This window comes from Schistocerca cancellata, chromosome 4, assembly GCF_023864275.1.
Source record: "Schistocerca cancellata isolate TAMUIC-IGC-003103 chromosome 4, iqSchCanc2.1, whole genome shotgun sequence".
Taxonomy (NCBI): Eukaryota; Metazoa; Arthropoda; class Insecta; order Orthoptera; family Acrididae; genus Schistocerca; species Schistocerca cancellata.
This window is the reverse complement of record NC_064629.1, coordinates 632,837,757-632,859,761: the sequence shown is the minus strand read 5'-3', so window position 1 is coordinate 632,859,761 and position 22,005 is coordinate 632,837,757. Positions and strand designations below refer to the sequence as shown.

Genomic DNA, 22,005 nt, shown 5'->3' with positions numbered 1-22,005 from the left:
ACCTTAATAATAATAAATAAGTACAGCTTGGGTTTCCATTTCACCAGTTACGTGGAATGGCAGTTATACATGGTGATTTTGTGATGATGTTCAAATGGCTCTGAGCACTATAGGACTTAACAACTGAGGTCATCAGTCCCCAAGAACTTAGAACTACTTAAATCTAACTAACCTAAGGACATCACACACATCCATGCCCGAGGCCGGATTCGAACCTGCGACCGAAGCGTCTAGATCCGCTCGGTCACACCGGCCGGCTGTGATGATGTGGCAAACTTCCAGGGATCGTGTAAAAGGGTAAAAATATCAATTTGAGGTAGTAAAGGACCCTGATCCAGAAGTGACAGTTTCGAAATTTATAGGCGAAAATGTGTCGGCACTGTTGTTGCTAAGATTGAAGGGTAGGTAACTTTCAGACTTGGTAGTATGGACCAAAAAAGAAAAAGTTCTCCCGTAAATACGGACTCTAAAATTCAGACCTTAATAGCTATGAGCACTTGTTCACCTTCGATACCGTGAAACACATCTCTTCTATTGCGAGGTTTTCGCTTTCTATATTTTTGGAGGAGTAAGTATGGACCAAAACAATAAAAAAATATGTAATAAACATGGGCTCTAAAATGTATACCTTAAGTGCTACGGGCGCTTGTTAAGTAAAAGAGATAGTTTTCACAGTATCGAAGATGAAAAAGTGCTTATGGCTCTTAAGATATGCGTGTTAGAGCTCATATTTACTGGACATTTTTGTCCTTTTGTGGTCCATACTACCACCTATGAAAGTTGCCTATCCTACCATCTTAATAACAACGGTACCGGTACATTTATTCCACTGACAAAGGTAACAGAACGATTCACGATTGTAGCTTTCGACTACGTCATTTCAGGACCAGGGTCCCTTACTTCACATTGATACATTTAACCTTCTCCATCGTCCCTCAAAGTATGTAACATAATAGTGAAATCGTTCTCTAGATACCACTATTATCTACCTGTAAGTTTTTATGTGCACTCATGTTATTACCAACTGCATACAGTGTACTTTTTCTTTCCGACACTACACGCAGGTGAAAAAAAAAAGTCATGGAACAGCGATATGCACACATGCAGATGTCGGTAGTATCACTTACACCAGGTATAAAAGGGCAGTGCATAGGCGGATCTGTCATTTTTACTCAAGTGATTCATGTGAAAAGGTTTCCGACGTAATTATGGCCGCACGACGGGAATTAACAGAATTTGGACATGGAATGGTAGTTGGAGCTAAACGAAACGCACATATTATCTCGGAAATCGTTAGGGAATTCAGCATTCCGAGATTCACATTGTCAAGAGTTTGCCGAGAATATCAAATTTCAAGCATTACCTCTCACCACGGACAAAGCAGTGGCAGGCGGCCTTCACTTAACGACCGAGAGCAGTTGTGTTCGCATAGAGTTGTAAGTGCTAACGGAAAAGCATCACTGGCTGAAATAACCTCAGAAATCAATGTACGACGTACGACGAACGTATACAGTAAGACAGTTTGGCGAAATTTGGTCTTAATGGGCTATGGCAGCAGACGACCGAAGCGAATGCCTTTGCTTAACAGCACAACACCGCGTGCGGCGCTTCTCCTGTGCTCGTGACGATACCGGTTCGAACATTTATGAGACATAATCGAGACATCAGTTCTTGCACAAAAACCTGCACCGGCATCACTTTCGAAATTATGGACGGCTATAGAGGCAACATGGCTCAATATTTTTGCAGGGGACTTCCAATGTCTTAGTGACTCCATGCCACGTCTAGTTGATGCACGACTCGGGCGAAAGGAGATCCGACACGATATTAAAGAGGCACACCATGACTTTTGTCACCCTAGTGTAAGTATAACATCAGTTATTCCTCCCTTCGTTATGTATCCTTGAGCTTTATCTGTTTGTACAAGTTACAGGAAATAAATACTGTATACATTTGTAATCAAAGAATCTGTGAAATCGTTTTAATGAAATACCGGTTTTTTACATGATGTTGCATACACACTTTACCTGTAGATGGTACAATACTTTTTATCGTGTTCTTAACTGTTCAAAGACAGTAAAACTAATGCCTAACTGTCCGAAGAAGCCGAAGGTTGCCGTCGATACACCTGGAAACTCAAGGGTTATAAGAAGCGCATGCCTTAGTTACCTGGTTAGTGATTAGCTGCTGGATGAAGCATGTTTGAAATCACATCACCATTTGTCGGATCTAAAAGTAATGATGGGGCTGAATTCTCATTGCTTGTAAATCTCTTGCTGAGTTTGTGGATGTGTGTAACTTATGTCCGTTTGGGAAAAAAATGAATTTCGTGCTGCAATTGTCACAAATTTCGAAGCAAAGGGACAAGTGGACGAGAGGAACAGCTCCTGATTAAGTGGCCAGTGTTTATAAATATCGAAATAAGGCTATGAATTTCCACTGCCTTGGAAGCTAGCGAAACTCTTTCCCATGTTTTACATGTTTCATACAACGGAATATTTAAGTTATGATGAAGCAACCTGGCCTTTATGATTGAGAAAACGGTTCAGGGAATTGCAGAGACAAGTCAGTCAGTAAGAATAACGCTGGAGTCAAGTTAAGAAACAACGCTGATCTACGGAAATGGTAGACAAGTTGTGAAGTTTCGGCTGAACCATCACCATACCCCTGTGGATGTCAGGAAGATCTGTACCGTGTGGCTTTACCGAACTCTCTCCATATCAGAGGATGAAAATACCGCTTCAGTTGCAAATTTCTTTTATCATCGCGACCGGTTTCGGGCTCTCATAAGCCCAGCTTCGGGTGTCGCAACTGTGCTGTGGCCCCCGAGCGCCGCGGTGGACGTGTATACTAGGCGCGGTGTGCTACCTATGAGCGCACGTCGCGTAAATTTAATTCCAGTTGTTGCACAACTGATAAATTAATGAATTTAATTTATTAAACCGAGATGGCCCTAACATACGTGGAAAACGTGTGCCGTGACTTATAAGATGATAAAAATAGGGAGTTCATCAAATTACTGAATTAACCAAGTATAAAATACCTATTATCACAATTCACTGTAGACTTCACCGTACTTAGCGTTATCGATACCCACGAGTGGCCGCTGTGGTGGCTGAACGTTCTAAATCTTACGTCCTGCACCGAAGGCTCCTCTCCCTCAAACTCTAGAATCGAAATCCCTCTCTCGATTGTGACGTTCCCTAGCGAGTCTCGGATGGAAGAAATTTCTGTAGAGCACTCCCAGCCACAAGCTTAATTTTTACTCCATCCCTTTGGGGCCTTGTTCATGATTTTGCTCATCAACGACAGTGATTCTTCCGAGTGCCGACCAATCAGATCCATTCTAACAATGCAGCTGACTCCCTTACATACCCGATTTTAATATAATTAACCAACTGCGGAGGTTTTTGGTGCTGCAGCTCAGAAACAGACAATGTCTGACTCTCATCATCTGTCTTGTTTCGCGTTTCAGCCAACCAGGCCATCTCCATGTAAACACAAGTGATTTACATTATCCAATGGTAGCTGCTCTTACTATTTCTTAACAGTGTCAATTACAATTCAGTTAGCTTGGCACCAGCCTGACGGATGTGGGTGCCGTGTTCTTAAGCGCAAAACAGCCGGATGGCCTCGTCTCTAACTCCACTTTAAAGATCTTACCGTCTCACCATCGTGGGCCTAGCGTTTCGCAGAATATGTGCTGAATGAAGGGGATAGGACAGACCAATACTGCAATTCCCACAATTTTCATCTCACAATGCATCTCTTTTAAGCCAGCGGACTCCCCGTGCTAAAAACAGTACGCAATAGCTTTCCGTCGTTCAGGACGCAAAACCACTCGGCGCCCCTCCAGCAGAGGCCGCATGCAATGTACTGCTCCTGGATCCTATCTGGCTTCTCCTTCCCCTGCCATAGTGACGGTGTCAGTCCTTGGAAGAGGTCTGTGGCCCCTCTAATGGCCGGACACTGACTCACTCTCCCCATGTTCTGCTGGTCTCACCTCAACATGTAGTCGGTGGGATTCCCAACTACACATTTAAAAATTCCTCCGGAATGAGAAATTAATATCTAAATTTGGTAGTTAGCTGTAGCACTCACTGGTGTTAACCTTAGCCGTACTTTAATTTCATTTCTAACTGGGAACTGATTTGGATTGGATGGGATTTTTAATATAATGGAGTCTGATTATGGTACATGGTAGTTTTCACAAGAACTGTCGCGTAACAACGTCACGATTAAAAAGAAGTGTTGATCACCTCCTCGTAAGGCGACTTCCTGATGTCAGCCCTGGAAGCATTAGAGAGGGCGTGATAAGTTCGCTAGTCTAAAATTTTCACACAATTTCTCTCTAAGATTACCATAGAGAAACCATATACTGCTACGCCCAATTAAAATCACATTTTCCAGGGTGTCATAATTTGTAATAAGTAACGACGCATACATTGATGGTAAGAATCCCCTCCACGCCATAAATTTGGAAAACCAAGTCTTATTAGGAAAGATGCGGTCAAAAAATGGTTCTTAGCTGTGTGTAGCCTTTTTCGATCTACTGTCCCTTCGTATAGCTGTGTTAGGGCATACTGCATCATACGACGGTTGGGATCACGTTCTGCCCCATTAGCATCCCTCAGGCATATATCGTGATGAAGCTTTGCCACACAGAACATGCCACGCCACTGGCCACTGCCGCACTTTGATCTGTTTTGAAACACTTCTATAAGCAAAGTAGAAATGCAAGTTAAGATTTATTTATGCTATGAAATAAGTTGGTGGTGTCTTCCTTTTTTAGTTTCTCAGATTTTAGTAAAGACCCGAACTGTGTTTTCACTTTTAATTTCAGTGTATTTTGTGTGTGATTTATGTGACTGCAGGCTTTCTCGGTGTATCCCAGCGATGAAATCTTCTCGGGTGAACAGCCGAGCGGTGGCGTCGTCTTGTAGGAACGTTTCGAGGAGTTTCGACATGACGACGACACCGGTCGGCGGATCACCCGACAAAAATTCACCATTACTGTTATCTACATTCAGAAACACTTCAGCTCTCCATGCAAGCATGGGCAAAGCTAACAAAAGGTTGTGATGGCTCTGTGGACGCCATCATTTTTCCTGGTCAATTTAGGATCCTGATATTATAGAGAAATATCAGGGTACATTACATCCGTCAAATATTGACCTTCCTACTTCCAAAACCGGAAAACTATAATACAGTCTTGGTTGAGTTTTTATTATCAAATTTCAGTGATGCGTTTCGCCTGTGGTAGGCATCTTCTGATTATCTACTATGCAAAAAATTGCAAAAATAGGTATGAGGAAGCGTTCTGATAGCATCCTTTGAAAAAATATACTCAACGGGAAAAGTTATTATGCCAACTTACATAAACTGGTCACGACACATGCCAACCATAAAATTATTACACGATGCGAATACATCGGCAGAATGCGATTGGGAGGTTGAAAATTCCCAACCCTGTAAAGTGGGCTCCTGAAAAGAACCGGAACGATGAAAAAATGCTGCGAAAAAATTTAATGATCGATAAACTCGAATATATAATTAGTTTTGAAAAGGGCGGCTTAGGAGACTGTGAAAATCAGTACTGAAAAATCCATTAATTATCTTACTCTAATACCTTAATTATCTTACTCTTTGCCATGCATTCAGGACGCCACACAAGTTAGAAACAGATGCTCAGCAGAGGTTAATTGATCGGGAGTACAACATGTATGAATTGCTCGGCTGACAAACAAAGAATGAGGAAAAGTATGGGAATCGGACCTCGAGTGCAAGTAGTGTTGTAGAATCAGACAGGTGACACTGGCTAGTCTATACGTTATCACTGTGCAGGAGCGAATTCATATACACAACATAAATTGCCTTATAAAACCCAGTGTTCATAATTTCTAAAGTGACAGCCCAAAAAGTAAGAGTTAAGTTAACCGGCATCTGTCCGATATATACCCTATGAAAATATCGTCATAAATAAAAAAAAAGAGAGTTAAATTATGCTTTAAAGATAAAGAACTCAAACAAATAACAAAAGAGGTACGTGCGTACTTCACAGAAATGAGGCTAAATTTCTTTAAGAAGGAACATCATTATATCAATACACATGATTGATTTTTTATGATCGGCTGACCATCCAGGAGGCCATCAGCACCAAAACGTGCATTTAGCGATCGCAAATTCCTCAAGTAAATCGAGTTTCCGTCTCTTATGCGCAAAATCCAACATTTGCAAATTATTGATAGTAGGCAGCAATGGCCAGATGCCTTTAAGTGTTCTGCTGATGATGAGTGTTGTTTTATCTGCAGTCTTTTTGTGAGAAGGTGTTCCTGGATCGTGGTTTTAAATATACTTCCCGTTTTTCTAACATATTTAGCACTGCACTGTGTATATTCTAATGTCTAATATCCCGACTTATCATAAATACTTGACTGTGGCCGGCCGAATCGGCCGTGCGGCCGGCCGCGGTGGTCTAGCGGTTCTAGGCGCTCAGTCCGGAACCGCGGGACTGCTACGGTCGCAGGTTCGAATCCTGCCTCGGGCATGGATGTGTGTGATGTCCTTAGGTTAGTTAGTAGTTCTAAGTTCTAGGGGACTGATGACCTCAGATGTTAAGTCCCATAGTGCTCAGAGCCATTTGAACCATTTTTTTTTTTTTGGCCGTGCGGTTCTAGGCGCTGCAGTCTGGAACGGCGAGACCGCTACGGTCGCAGGTTCGAATCCTGCCTCGGGCATGGATGTGTGTGATGTCCTTAGGTTAATTAGGTTTAACTAGTTCTAAGTTCTAGGGGACTAATGACCTCAGAAGTTGAGTCCCATAGTGCTCAGAGCCATTTGAACCATTTGAACTTGTCTGTGCCTGTTCATTATGAAGTTGATGTCATAAATTGATACCGTCAGCGAAAGCTATAGGCTTGTCTGTACTCCAGAACAGGTTGGCTAGGTCAAAAGACATATTGCCTAGGAACTGTTGAGATTTATAACTTCAGTTACGTTCTGTATATGAGTGCAATGGGCAATGTAAAGACTAGCCAACGCCATCTGTCTGATTCTACCGCACTACTTCCACTCGAGGCCCGATTACTATATTTTTCCGCATTCTATGTTTGTCAGCGGGACCGCACATAGATGTTGTGTTCCCGCTACATGAAGTTCTGCTTTGCGCCTGTTCCTAACTTGCGCGGCATCCTATATGCACGGCGAAGAGTAAGGTAATTAAAGGATTTTTCGGTAATTATTTTCCCGGTCTCCTAAGCCACCCTATTCAAATATAATTATCTCTTACAGTTTATCAAACCTTAAAATTTATCACCGCAGTTTTTCATCGTTCCGGTTCTTTCTTTTCAAGAACGCACAAGATACGCATTGGGGATTTTCAACTTTCTGATAACCCAGTCGCGTTTTACCGATGTATACGCCTCGTGCAATCATTTAACGTACGGCCTGCGCCGTGACCGGTTTTGTGCCTCGTGTGGCGCACGGTCTAGGGCGCCTTGTCACGGTCCGCGCGGCTGCCCCCGTCGGAGGTTCGAGTTCACCCTCGGGCGTGCATGCGTGTGTTGTCCTTAGTGTAAGTTAGATTAAGTAGTGCGTAAAGCTTAGAGGCCGATGACCTCAGCAGGTTGGTCCCATAAGACCTTACGACAAATTTCCCAAATTCCAGTTTCTGTAAGTTTACATAAATCTTTTCCGGTAGAGTACGTTTCTGAACAAGAAGAGATCAGGACGCTACCTTATAATTATTTTTGGATTTTTTTTGCATTGTAGATAATCATAAAATGCCTACCAGAGGCGAAACGCATAAATGAAATTTGAAAATAAAAACCTCCGCAACCAAGACTGAATTTTTATCGCAAACCTTACACTGATCGCTGTACCGGTGACAATGATAATGATGATGTTTATTTATGGTGTGCTCAACCGCGCGGTCATCAGCACCCGTACGAAGTCCCAATTTTTACACAGCCCATTTTTTCTGTACACAGTCCAATCTAGCCACTGTAACGAATGATGATGAAATGATGAGGACAACACAAACACCCACTCCTCTGGCAGAGAAAATCCCCAGCCTGGCGGGGAATCGATCCTGGGACCCCTTGATTCAGAGGTCTAGCCACTAGACCACAAGCTGCGGACGGTTGCAATGAGGAAATGGAATATCTTATTAACTGCGACGCCTCATTCGGCGACAGCAGATACCGGTAAAATGAGGAGTCAAATGATAACGAAACAGATGAGGAAAAGTACACTACTGGCTATTAAAATTGTTACACAAAGAAGAAATGCAGATGATAAACGGGTATTCATTGGACAAATATATTATATTTGAACTGACATGTGATTACATTTTCACGCAATTTGGGTGCATAGATCCTGAGAAATCAATACCCAGAACAACCACCTCTGGCCGCAATAACGGCCTTGATACGCCTGGGCATTGATTCAAACAGAGCTTGGATGGCGTGTACAGGTACAGCTGCCCATGCAGCTTCAACACGATACCACAGTTCATCAAGAGTAGTGACTGGCGTATTGTGACGAGCCAGTTGCTCGGCCACCATTGACCAGACATTTTCTCCGGAGAATGTGCTGGCAGGGCAGCAGTCGAACATTTTCTGTATCCAGAAAGTCCCGTACAGGACCTGAAACATGCGGTCGTGCATTATCTTGCTGAAATGTATGGTTTCGCAGGGATCGAATGAAGGATAAAGCCACGGCTCGTAATACATCTGAAATGTAAAGTCCACTGTTCAAAGTGCCGTCAATGCGAACAAGAGGTGACCGAGACGTAACCAATAGCACCCAATACCATCACGCCGGGTGATACGCCAGTATGGCGATCACGAATACACGCTGCCAATGTGCCTTCACCGCGATGTCGCCAAACACGGATACGACCATCATGATGCTGTAGACAGAACCTGGATTCATCCGAAAAAATGACGTTTTTCCATTCGTGCACCCAGGTTCGTCGTTGTGTACACCATCGCAGGCGCCCCTGTCTATGATGCAGCGTTAAGGGTAACCGCAGCCGTGGTCTCCGAGCTGATACTCCATGCTTTTGCAAACGTCGTCGAACTGTTCGTGCAGATGGTTGTTTTCTCGCAAACGTCCCCATCTGTTGACTCACGGATCGAGACGTGGCTGCACGATCCGTTACAGCCACGCGGATAAGATGCCTGTCATCTTGACTGCTAGTGATATGAGGCCGTTGGGATCCAGCACGGCGTTCCGTATTACTCTCCTGAACCCAGCGATTCCATATTATGCTAACAGTCATTGGATCTTGACCAACGCGAGCAGCAATGTCGCGATACGATAAACCACAATCGTGATAGGCTACAGTCCGACCTTTATCAAAGTCGGAAACTTGATGGTACGCATTTCTCCTCCTTACACGAGGCATCACAACAACGTTTCACCAGGCAACGCCGGTTAACTGCCGTTTGTGTATGAGAAATCGATTGGAAACTTTCGTCATGTCAGCACGTTGTAGGTGTCGCCACCGGCGCCAACCTTGTGTGAATGCTCTGAGAAGCTAATTATTTGCATATCACAGCATCTTCTTCCTGTCGGTTAAATTTCGCGTATGTAGTACGTCCTCTTCGTGGTGTAGCAATTTTAATGGCCAGTAGTGTAAGTAAACTGTTTACTATTTCAAAAGTAATCGCCATAGCTGTTGATACATTTATCCCGCTGTGAGAGGAGACGCTCACTGTCTTCATGGAGAAATGTTTGCTGTAGCCTACGGATCAGTGATTGAATCCAGGCATGACTTCTTTGTCAGAAGCAAATGGACTGCCACTAATGTCTTTCTTCAGTTCTCTAAAACTATCGAGATGGGGAGAGATAGGGACTATGTGGAAGACGTATAAAGACTTTCCAGCAAAATGTCTGCAGCGTTGTCGAAACTCCCTGGCAACATGTTTGCAGGCATTATCTTGCAACACAATGATCCCATCCGTCAACAGTCCTTAGCGTGTGGACTTGAAGGTGAAATTCAGTTTTTGCAAAGTGTCCACGTAACACTGCGCGTAAGTTGTGGCACCGTGTCCCAGGATGTCAATGACCGCGGATCCTTGCACTCAAACAAGAAGGTTATCTTGACTTTCCGGGAGCTGGGGTGGCTGCTACTTTGACTACGATTCAGAAATTGCGCTGGGAAGCCCTTACACAACCTCTACACAGTTCCAATCTCTCGCCATGCGATTTCCATCGTTTTGGGGCACTGAAGAAAGACATTTGCCGTCGTCAACTTATTTCGGAAGAAGAGGTGCTGGCCTGCGTACAACCATGTTTCCGTAGGCAATTGAAATATTTTTCCTTGAAGGCATTGACCGTTTTGTATCACAGTAAGGTGTATATTTCAACATTAATGGCGATTGCCTTTGAAATAATAAACAGTTTACTTACTTTCTCCATCTGTCTCGTTTCATTTAACTGCTCCTTATACAATGTGAAATTGCAACAAATTTACTCTAGGGCCTCTAATTAGCATTAAAAATTGTGAAAACGTATTTAGCAAATTATCAGTTGTAAAGTATCATGTTTTGGAGGAGGGGACCAAATTGCGAGGTCGTCGCTCTCATCAGGATCAGGGATCGGTTGTGTCCGTTCAGAGGAACTATCCCGGAATTTGCCTGAAGCCATTTAGGGACCTCACAGAAAACTTAATTAAGACCAGTTGGACACGGGTTTGAACCGTCGTCCTCCCGAATGTGAGTCCAGTGTTCTATCCACTGCACCACCTCGCTCGATGGCTTTAATCTTTCCTGTGATACGTTAACCGCTGAGTGGACATTTAAAAGAAGGTTTAAATAGCTATGGGCGGTGAACGATAATGTGAACCGCAAGCCAGTAAAACTGCTGTTATGTGTGCTAAAAATTTTAAAAACTATTTTATCCCAGATGAGGCACCAGCGCTGCGTTTACGTGAAATTTCTGTTCCAAATTGTACAAAGCGCCTTACTTTCAGTTTGCACTACACGCTTTATATCGAATGAGGCTATCACGAATAACAAATTACGAACCACTTGTATGTAATTGTGAAGCCTTAGGTACAGAACACGTGGATTCGTATTAATAACGAGCAAAAAATGAAAGTGTTGGAGTGGAATTATCTTGAATTTCTCGGCACATAACGCCCCGAAACGTCATGACCACGCGTAGAGCGATATTAGGCGGTTGGAAACCAGAAGGCATCCGCTGCATTAGTATGTCGCGAAAAACATCCATTCGCAGAAAAATATCTGAGGTAGAAGTATATAGCCCCTATAATGTCCGACGTTTTACTGTGTTCTTGTTAGCAACATATGTAGAATCTAAGATTAATTCACAAATTGGACGACAAAGAAATTGGCTGAAGGAACGTATGAAATGAACAATATTTGTAGCCGACTGTTCCCCATATGCGTAATAATTATTATTTTTCTTTCTAGGCAAAGATGTATCGCTTCTCCATCTCATGGTCAAGGATACTTCCAAATGGAACAATAACTTCAATCAACCAAAAAGGAATCGATTATTACAGAAAACTTATAGCCGAACTTTTGGAGAACGACATCCAGCCGATGGTAAGTCACATAAAAGTTGGCAGTCGTTACAAACCGTTTATACGGTAGATATTTTGAATGTAATAGACAGCCACATAATGCCTATCATGTCTTTCATTAATTTCACTTATCTGAATTGTTTTAACAGTGATATAATTAATACGTCTTTGCGACCAGAATTCCAACAAGGCAGTCACCGCTCCCTGCGCCTAACGACCTCATACATTTATCATTACACCCACATTAAACCGAGCGGAATTCCGCTTCCCATATGAGTGCGATGAAATCTAAAGAAAGAAGTAACAGGGAATTCAATACGTTGCACTCCTCTTCTTATGCACTGAGAAAAACTTTCTCTTAAGACATTAGTTTGCTTTTTCCCTGTTCTCTTATCTTTTACAATCTCTCTCTCGTGTTCTGTTAAGGTATTTCAGCCTCTTTCTATTTTCTGACCCAAGTAATAACGTTGTGTTCTCACCAACCCTTGTCTACAGATGACTCGACAAATGCATTTAGCCCATTTCGCATTGGTTTAATAGGTATTTCATCACCGATCGTAGTTAAACAACGTTAATTATTCTAAAGACTTTTTCAGCAACTATGTTTTTACTTCCTTTACACTTGAATGTCTTTTGCTTCCTTTACACTTGAATGTCTGCTGCTCCTCTAATTTCAGTTACCTCGAATTTAAATATTTTTAGTTTCTTCCGAAATCTATCAAAGTTCGAAATAAATGCTTGTGCATTTTATAAGAATTGTAAAAAGTAAACATTCAGGTTGCCTATGAAAAATTATTGTTGCTATCGAACACAGAATGTTTTGCTGCAACTCATACATATCAAGCTAAAAACTCATTATTATATGAGACAACTATTATTAAAAGCAGGAGCTGCAGGTAGAAAGTTTATCAGTAATTTTATGAAAAGTATTTCTCGTTCCATTTTATGAATATCCTTCCCAATGTAATCCAGGATGAAATAATTTGAATGAACAATGTTTTTCTCAGAGATCATACCGAGCAAAGTGAAGTGATGGCTAAGATAGCGCACTAGATTCACTTTTGATATCCTCTTCCTGCCATCCGTCGTTTTCCTCGATGTCTTAAGATAAGTTTCAGGATGGTTTTTTTCAACAATGCTAAGTAAAATTTGCATCCCTATTACAGCCCACGTAAGCACGAGTTGACTTCATTGCAGAAAGGCCCCTAGCGCCGGTCATTTCCTTTGAGAGAAGTTACTTCATCACTCCTTCCAGCCGTGGATGATGCTGCGTGTAGGTTTTTTCTTCTGAAGGAAAGTATCGTTGATACTTTAATCACAGTCATATGTTAGAGTCACCCTTTCCCTGAAGGTTCAGTAAGTTCCAGATCTAACTCAACTACTCCACAGAAGGTATCTCGTGAGTAATGCGGTTCATATGCGATTAATTTAATTCGTAAATGCTACATACCTAAGAAGCATCTTGATAAACACTATGGTCGACATTTTGGTCAGACTAGGTTTCTCTCCAATTCATTTGCGGAGACCATTCAGTACTCCAAGGCAAGCTGTGCACTCATGTACCATATTAATGACATGGAAATGAAAAAAGTTTATACTTTCTGAGTGTGGCTATTTCTCTAATACTTTCATACTCCTTCAAGCGAAAAAAATACGATACGCAATGAGTTAGCACGTTGCTAATCTCGCTGAGTGTCGTACGTGTTAATTAAGTCAGGGAGGAAAATATAATTCAAGGTAATAAATTCTTCCGTTGCTGCTTTGCAGAATAACTTTATTATTATAAATGGGAAGTATGAAACTATGGATGTTCGCCGGCCGGAATGGCCGAGCGGTTCTAGGCGCTTCAGTCTGGAACCGCGCGACTGCTACGGTCGCAGGTTCGAATCCTGCCTCAGGCATGGATGTGTGTGATGTCCTTCGGTTAGTTAGGTTTAAGTAGTTCTAAGTTCTAGGGGACTGATGACCTCAGATGTTAAGTCCCATAGTGCTCAGAGCCAACTATGGATGTTCTGTATTATTAATTTATTTACTTAACAGGACTTTGGCGTACGAGGCCATTATCAGGCTTGTGATGGTCCTGTAGATCGAACCCGTATGCACTTCATGAGTTTTATTAACGACATTCTGGAGCATTAAGAAATTGTTGCAGCCTTTAAACACTGTATACTATATACAAAAAGTCTTTGTGTGTAGTTGTCTGATCTATTAGTAAAAAATAAATGCTTTATTTCTATACTTTAGTTACGTGGCCTTCAGGCTGCTCTAAACTCGCGTTGTGTGCATATCTCTTTGCCGTTCTTTATTGCATTTGTAGTACACACTCATATTTGAGGTAATATATTCTGTAAGGGTTGAGAAGCATGTATCACTAGGGGAAAGACAGATGCCGCCTACAGCAAAATTAAAGAGACCTTGGGAGAAAAGAGAACCACCTGCACGAATATCAAGAACTCAGATGCAAAACCAGTCCCAGGCAAAGAAGGGAAGCAGAAAGGTTCAAGGATTATATAGAGGGTCTACGTAACGGAGACGCACTTGAGGGCAATATTATGGAAATGCAAGAGAACGTAGGTGACGCTGAGAGGAAGATTTGATACTGCGAAAAGACATTGATAAAGCTCTGAAATATCTAAGATGGAACTAGGCCCCAGGAGTAAACAACAATCCATTAGTACTATTGATAGCCTTGGGAGAGCCAGCCACGACAGAACCCTTCCATCTTGTGAGCAAGATGTATGAGACAGGCGAAATACCCTCACACTTCAAGCAGAATATAATAACTCCAGTTCCAAAGAAAGCAGGTGCTGACATGTTTGAAAACTACCAAACTATCAGTTTAATAAGTTACGGTTGCAAAATACTAACACTAATTCTTTACAGAAGAATAGAAAAACTGGTAGAAGCTGACTAGGGGAAGATCAGTTTGGATTCCGGAGAAATGTAGGAACACGAGAGGCAATACTGACCCTACGACTTCTCATGGAAGATAAGTTAAGGAAAGGCAAACCTACGTTTATAGCATTTGCACATTTAGATAAAGCATCTGACAATTTTGACTGGTATACTCTCTTTCGAATTCTAGAGGTGGCAGGGTTAAAATCCAGGGAGCAAAAGGCTATTTACAATTTGTACAGAAGCCAGATGGCAGTTATAGGAGTCGAGGAGCTCGAAAGGGAAGCAGTGCTTGAGAAGGGAGTGAGACAGGGTTGTAGCCTATCCCTGATGTTTTCTATCTGCACACTGAGCAAGCAGTAAAGGAAACAAAAGAATTGAAGTAGTAATTAATGTTCAAGGAGAAGAAATAAAAACTTTGAAGTTTGTCAATGACATTGTAATCCTCTGAGACAGCAAAGGACTAGGAAGAGTAGCTGAATGGCATGGAAAAGGTCTTGAAAGGAGCATATGAGAAGAAAATCAACAAATGCAAAACGAGGATAATTGAATGTAGTCGAAATAAATCAGGTGATGCTGAGAAAATTAGATTAGGAAATCAGACAAAGTAGTAAGTGAGTTTGGGCAGCAAAATAATTGACGATCGTTGAAGAGAGAGGATATAAAATATAGACTGGTAATGGCTAGGAAAGCATTTCTGGAGAAAAGCAATTTGTTAACGTAGCGTATAGGTTTAATTATTGGGAAGACTTTTCTGAAAATATTTGTCTGGAGAGTAGCCATTTATGAAAGTGAAACATGGACGATAAACAGTTTAGACAAGAAGAGAATAGAAGCTTCTGAAATATGTTGCCACAGAAAAGTGGTGAAGACTAAATGGGTAGATAACTGATGGGGAGGTACTGAATAGGACAGGAGAGAAAAAAAATTTGTTTACCATCGGTGACCAAGCAGCTCGTTAGAATGAAATTACAATGAAATGAACACCCTAAGCTGCTTACAGGGGTTGACATACGTCAACGGGGAGAGATGAAAATGTGTGCCCGACCGGGACTCGAACCCGGGATCTCCTCCTTACATGGCAGACGCTGTATCTATCTGAGACACCGAAGGCACAGAGGATAGCGCGACTGCAGGGATTTATCTCTGGCACTGATTCCCGTAAGAGTTCCGGCACTGTTTGTGCGTTCGCACAGAAGAAGAAGATGGTCAAGTGGCCGGTGTGCCTTAACTATATATTTACTAAGATGGAATCGGCAACGCGCCGCGAGTAATGAGTATAATGGGCGGGGGCACTGCGAATGTAGTGCGGGACAATACGATGAGAATGTGGGTTTCGCGGGAGGCGTGACAGAGATAATTCCCTGCAGTCGCGCTATCCTTTGTGTCCTCGGTGGCTCAGATGGATAGAGCGTCTGCCATGTAAGCAGGAGATCCCGGATTCGAGTCCCGGTCGGGGCACACATTTTCATCTGTCCCCGTTGACGTATGTCAACGCCTGTAAGCAGCTAAGGGTGTTCATTTCATTGTAAAGAAATTTGTGGCACAACCTGACTATAAGAACGGATCGGTTGGTAGGACATTTTGTGAGACATCAAGAGATCAGCAATAGTACTCGAGGGAATCGTGGGGGAGGAGGTGTGGGTAAAAATCGTAGAAAGAGACCAAGATATGAATACAGTAAGCATATTCAGAAGGCTGTAAGTTGCAGTAGTTACTCGAAAATGAAGGGGCTTGCACAGGATAGAGTAGCGTATATGAAACTGTCAAAGATACGATGACAGAAGAAGAATCGTAACACCAAGAAGAAATTGTGCGACATAACGATAGTTGATAGGCGTGTTTCTGCATCTGAAAGATTTTGGCTGTTAAAATTACGCATCCTTGGCGCTAGTAGCGCCATTATGAGGATGCGGATCAGGTATGCTTTAAATACGCATTCACGGTCGTAAGCTTTACGTACCTTTGAGACTGGACGTGGCGAGTTGTTAGCCAAGAATGCCTTTAAAGCGAAATCGACGCCATAAAACCTCAGTGAGTTTGAACGGGGCCGTGTAATAGGGCTATGAGATACTGGATGTTTCGTCTGCGACATTGCATAACGATTTGACAGTGATGTAACCACTGTATATGATTGCTGGCAACGATGGTCACGAGAATGTTCGGCCGCAAGGAGACCGGGCTTCAGAGGGCCAATTGGCACAGCCGAGAGGGAAGACGATCGTGTTCGTCGTGTGGATCTGGAGCATCGTACTGCATCTGCAGCAACAACTTGAGTAGCAGTTGGCACCGCAGTTACACAATGAATCGTTTATTTGAAGGATAACTTCGAGCCAGACGCCCTATAGCGTACCTTCCACTTATAAAACTAACGCTTCACAGTTAAGCCTCAAGTATCACACCGGCATGCGGTTTGCCCAGTGACAACATTCTCAACTCTGTCACCAGGAGCCACGTATAACACTATAACTGCCTGATGATTGCCAAATATGGCCTAAACCTGCAGTAAGTGTTACCCTCTGGGAGGATTTTTGCATTGACCGTGCATTAACCTAAAGGATAGAGGAAATCGAACCTGAAATTCGTAACTATGGCTATTGGTAGAAATTAAAAGGACTTGAATTTTTGTAAGAAATTACAGTAACAGATTTAACGTAAATGAAATAATAAACGGTCGCCAGCCTAATTAGGCATAATAACGTGAAAACATTTTCAATGGATTTGCATACACTCTTTCAAAAGTGACTTTCATAGATTCTTTCTCAGGAAAGTGCAATGAACACCACCAATAACCAGACGAAACTACACAGTGGGTAGCAGTAGCACTCAATTGCATAGACTAGCATTCCCAGAAACAAAATATAGACTTTTTCCATGCTAAATACAATCACTACTTCAGTCTTTAAATAAATCAGCACAAAAAAAATTCTCAAAGACTAACACGAGACTAAATAGCATCTGACCAGAGTTGAATTTAGGTTAACACACTTATACATATCACAAATGCAATAGCGTTCACAATACTCACATTTCATATGTATTCCACTTTGTCAATGTTTTAGGTACATTAACAAGAACATGCTTTCAGTATGCGTTTTTCTGTTATTAAATATTATAGTGGAAGCCTACAAACTGACCACTCCTATATCCACAAATAAGCACACTTTACAGAAAATCCTTGCATTATAATAAATGCTGAACTACATTCCCACTTAAGATCATTTAGCCCTCAAAGCTTGAAAACAATATACACTCGCAATATTTTTATCTAGATTGGTAAGAAAGTTCAAATTAAAACAAATACTCAAAAGGGTTTCAATTTTTTCTGTCTCTTTCATCACTTGTGAAGCAAGTGATTTTAACCAATCACATTTAAATTCATTAGTACTAACCATTTGGCCTATTGAAGTATTTCATATCAAATTAAAAAACTTTTCATCAGGTAAATATTATGTGCCGCTTATATTACTCGTGAAGTAAGTAGTTTTCACTGACAGTCTTAATGTTCCTACACTTTAACTAATGACACTGGTAAATTAGAAGCTATTCAAAATAAATTGGAACTTTTCATAAATTCAAAGTAAAATAAAATATATTGATATCAGTCTTTCACAAACAGGATACTCGCACGTAAGTATTTTGAGCAAAGGACCCTGCTTGATTGATTGAAGAGGAAAATTTCATGGTTCAAATACCAGCTTTTGTAACACTTGGATTATTATTGCAAAATTAAACACACACAAACACACTGGTTCATACTGATATACAGTTCTAACCTCCTGAAGATGTTGGAGCAGTGGCGCAATAGCGGTGGCGAGCACGTAGTGGCTACCTGGCCCCTCCTCTAGTGGATCATTGCTCTATTTCATTTCGGGGCCGTTCCATCATAGATCAGGATACCGAACGCCTCACTCGGCACCTGCGGTGTTGACTCCGCAACTGCTCTCTCGCTTCCAGCCCAGCCTGACCGCCACTTCCACCTTTTCTTTGCGTGCCAAACCACTTCGGCAGAGCGAAATTTGGCACGGACTTCAATGCGAGATGCCCTTAATAGGTTCCAGAACGAAACATTGTCTCGAAATTTGGTAGAAAATCCGAAGAAATTCTGGTCGTATGTAAAGTACACAGGCGGCAAGATGCAGTCAGTACCTTCGCTGCGCAGTGCCGATGGTACTATTACCGACGACTGTGCCACTAAAGTGGAGTTATTGAACGCAGTTTTCCGAAATTCCTTCACCAAGGAAGACGAATGGAATATTCCAGAATTTGAAACACGAACAGCTGCTAGCATGAGTTTCTTAGAAGTAGATACCTTAGGGGTTGCGAAGCAACTCAAATCGCTTGATACGGGCAAGTCTTCAGGTCCAGATTGTATACCGATTAGGTTCCTTTCAGATTACGCTGATACAATAGCTCCCTACTTAGCAATCATATACAACCACTCGCTCACCGATAGATCTGTACCTACGGACTGGAAAATTGCGCAGGTCGCACCAGTGTTTAAGAAGGGTAGTAGGAGTAATCCATCGAACTACAGACCTATATCATTGACGTCGGTTTACAGTAGGGGTTTGGAGCATATACTGTATTCAAACATTATGAATCACCTCGAAGGGAACGATCTATAGATATGTAATCAGCATGGTTTCAGAAAACATCGTTCTTGTGCAACGCAGCTAGCTCTTTATTCGCACGAAGTAATGGCCACTATCGACAGGGGATCTGAAGATGGTTCCGTATTTCTAGATTTCCGGAAAGCTTTTGACACCGTTCCTCAGAAGCGACTTCTCATCAAGCTGCGGGCCTATGGGGTATCGTCTCAGTTGTGCGACTGGATTCGTGATTTCCTGTCAGGAAGGTCGCAGTTCGTAGTAATAGACGGCAAATCATCGAGTAAAGCTGAAGTGATATCAGGTGTTCCCCAGGGAAGCGTCCTGGGACCTCTGCTGTTCCTGATCTATATAAATGACCTGGGTTCCACATGAGTTCCAAAAGAAATCTGTTGGAATTCGATTACTCGATAAATAGTACAATTGTCAAGGCTGTCAATTCAGCTAAGTACCTGGGTGTTAAAACTACGAAAACTTCAGTTGGAAAGACCACATAGATAATATTGTGGGGAAGGCGAGCCAAAGGTTGCGTTTCATTGGCAGGACACTTAGATGATGAAACAAGTCCACTAAAGAGACAGCTTACACTACACTCGTTCGTCCTCTGTTAGAATATTGCTGCGCGGTGTGGGATCCTTACCAAGTGGGATTGACGGAGGACATCGAAAGGGTGCAAGAAAGGCAACTCGTTTTGTATTATCACGTAATAGGGGAGAGAGTGTGGCAGATATGATACGCGAGTTGGGATGGAAGTCATTAAAGCGAAGACGTTTTTCGTCGCGGCGAGATCTATTTACGAAATTTCAGTCATCAACTTTTTCTTCCGAATGCGAAAATAGTTTGTTGAGCCCAGCCTACATAGGTAGGAATGATCATCAAAATAAAATAAGAGAAATCAGAGCTCGAACAGAAAGGTTTAGGTGTTCGTTTTTCCCGCGCGCTGTTCGGGAGTGGAATCGTAGAGAGATAGTATGATTGTGGTTCGATGAACCCTCTGCCAAGCACTTAAATGTGAATTGCAGAGTAATCATGTAGATGTAGATGTAGATGTATATCATACAATACAAAATCCCTAAGTATGAATCAGTTTTTACACTGCAGTTTCTCATACATAAAGAAACATATTTAATAAAACTCCATTATTTAAGCACACTGTTACGTTGAACAAATGGTTCAAATGGCTCTGAGCACTATGGGACTTAACTTCTGAGGTCATCAGTCACCTAGGACTTAACTTCTGAGGTCATCAGTCCCCTAGAACTTAGAACTACTTAAACCTAACTAACCTAAGGACATCACACACATCCATGTCCGAGGGAGGGTCGAACCTGCGACCGTAGCGTTACGTTGAACAATTTATACATCAGAACGTACCACCTCCCTCCAATGATCCAAAGAATTTAACTAGTAACGAGTAAACGCTTCTTAAATAAAGTTGTACTGTGCCGATTGCTCACAATCGATTGTGATGTTACACGCTGACCCCAAACCACGGCCCACTTGCGGCTTCAGTGAAGTCAAGCGAGAGCTGATTAGAGGGTAGGGTGGAAGTGTGTTGTGTATTCTGATTAAAGCTGGTACTCCCTCGCTGGCAGTTATGGTCGTGTGTTGGTAAGTAGGATGCCAGTTGAGGGCCTGCAACCAATCTGTCTGCATGCTACACACACTGGACCTATACATGGAGTTTTGGTCTGGGATGCGATTTCGTACTCGTACTAGAGTACTCCCATGGCTATCCCACACACCCTGACTGCAAATTTGTACGTCAGTTTGGTGATTCGACCTATTGTGCTGTCATTCACGAACAACATTCCAGGGGGTGTGTTGCAACAGAGCAACGGTCGCTCACGTACCGCTGTTGTAACCCAACGTGCTCTACAGAGTGTCCACACGTTTCCTTGGCCTTCTGGATCGCCATATCTGTGTGCAATAAAGCGCATAGGGGACATCATCGGACGACAACTCCAGCGTCTTCCAAAAACAGCATCAACCGTCCGTGCATTGACCGACCAAGTGACACAGGCATGGAAATCCATTGCGCAGACTGACGTCCGGTACCTGTACATCACAATACATGCATGTTTGCATGCTTCAATTCTGGCGGCTACGCCGGGTATTAATGTACCAGTATTTCACATTTCCAATGGATACATTAAACTCTGATCTTGTAATCTTAGTCGCTTAAATATGTTTCCTGGACAAATGTATTCCTGAAATCTCATAACTCTGCATTAATTACAGGGTGGCGCACGAAATGTGTTACCATTTTGTTTTTTAATATAAACTTTGTTGTCAATTCAGTCTGAAAGTAACATATACTACAATGAAGAGCCGTCCATGAGATTTGTTCTAACTCATCACATGCTCAGTATGTCCACCATTTCGTTTCCTAACTTCCTTCAAACGAACACTGATGTTAGTCATTACCCTACGGCACATGTCTTCCGTAATTTCAGTGCAATATTGAAGGATAAGTCTTCTGATCTCCATTAAATCACGTGGATGTTTCGGGAAATTTTTTTCCTTTAGGTACCCCCAAAGAAAAAAGTCACATGGATTGAGGTCTGGACTATTGGGGGGCCAATTTTGTCCGTCATTGAAGCGACCTGGAAACCTGAGTGAAATGATCCGCATACCGAAATGCTCCTATTAAAATTCCAACACAGTGTTTGCAGTATGTGGCCTTGCTCCATCTTGCATGAACCACTGCGTGTTGAAGGGCAAGCCAGTAGCAAGGAGCTGTGGAATGAAGCTATTGCGAAGCATGCTCAAATAACGCTCGCTGTTCACAGTTTCTTCAAAGAAAAAGGGTCCAACAAGTCCGTGACTGGAAATTTCTGTTCATGCTGTAATCCTCGGAGCATAATGTTGTCGTTCATGAAGCACTTGTGGGTTTTCAGTGGCCCAAAAGCGTACATTTTGTTTGTTAACCACACCGTCTAAGGG

At 42.3% G+C, this 22,005-nt stretch overlaps 1 protein-coding gene across 1 annotated transcript in view; it reads left to right on the top strand.

Moving 5' to 3' along the window:
- The window catches only part of LOC126183542 (myrosinase 1-like), a 241,559-nt gene that overhangs the window by 27,276 nt on the left and 192,278 nt on the right, over positions 1-22,005 (top strand). The window contains exon 3 of the mRNA XM_049925612.1: positions 11,442-11,576. Coding sequence (XP_049781569.1) covers positions 11,442-11,576 — 135 coding nt within the window. The remainder of the gene's footprint in view (positions 1-11,441; positions 11,577-22,005) is intronic.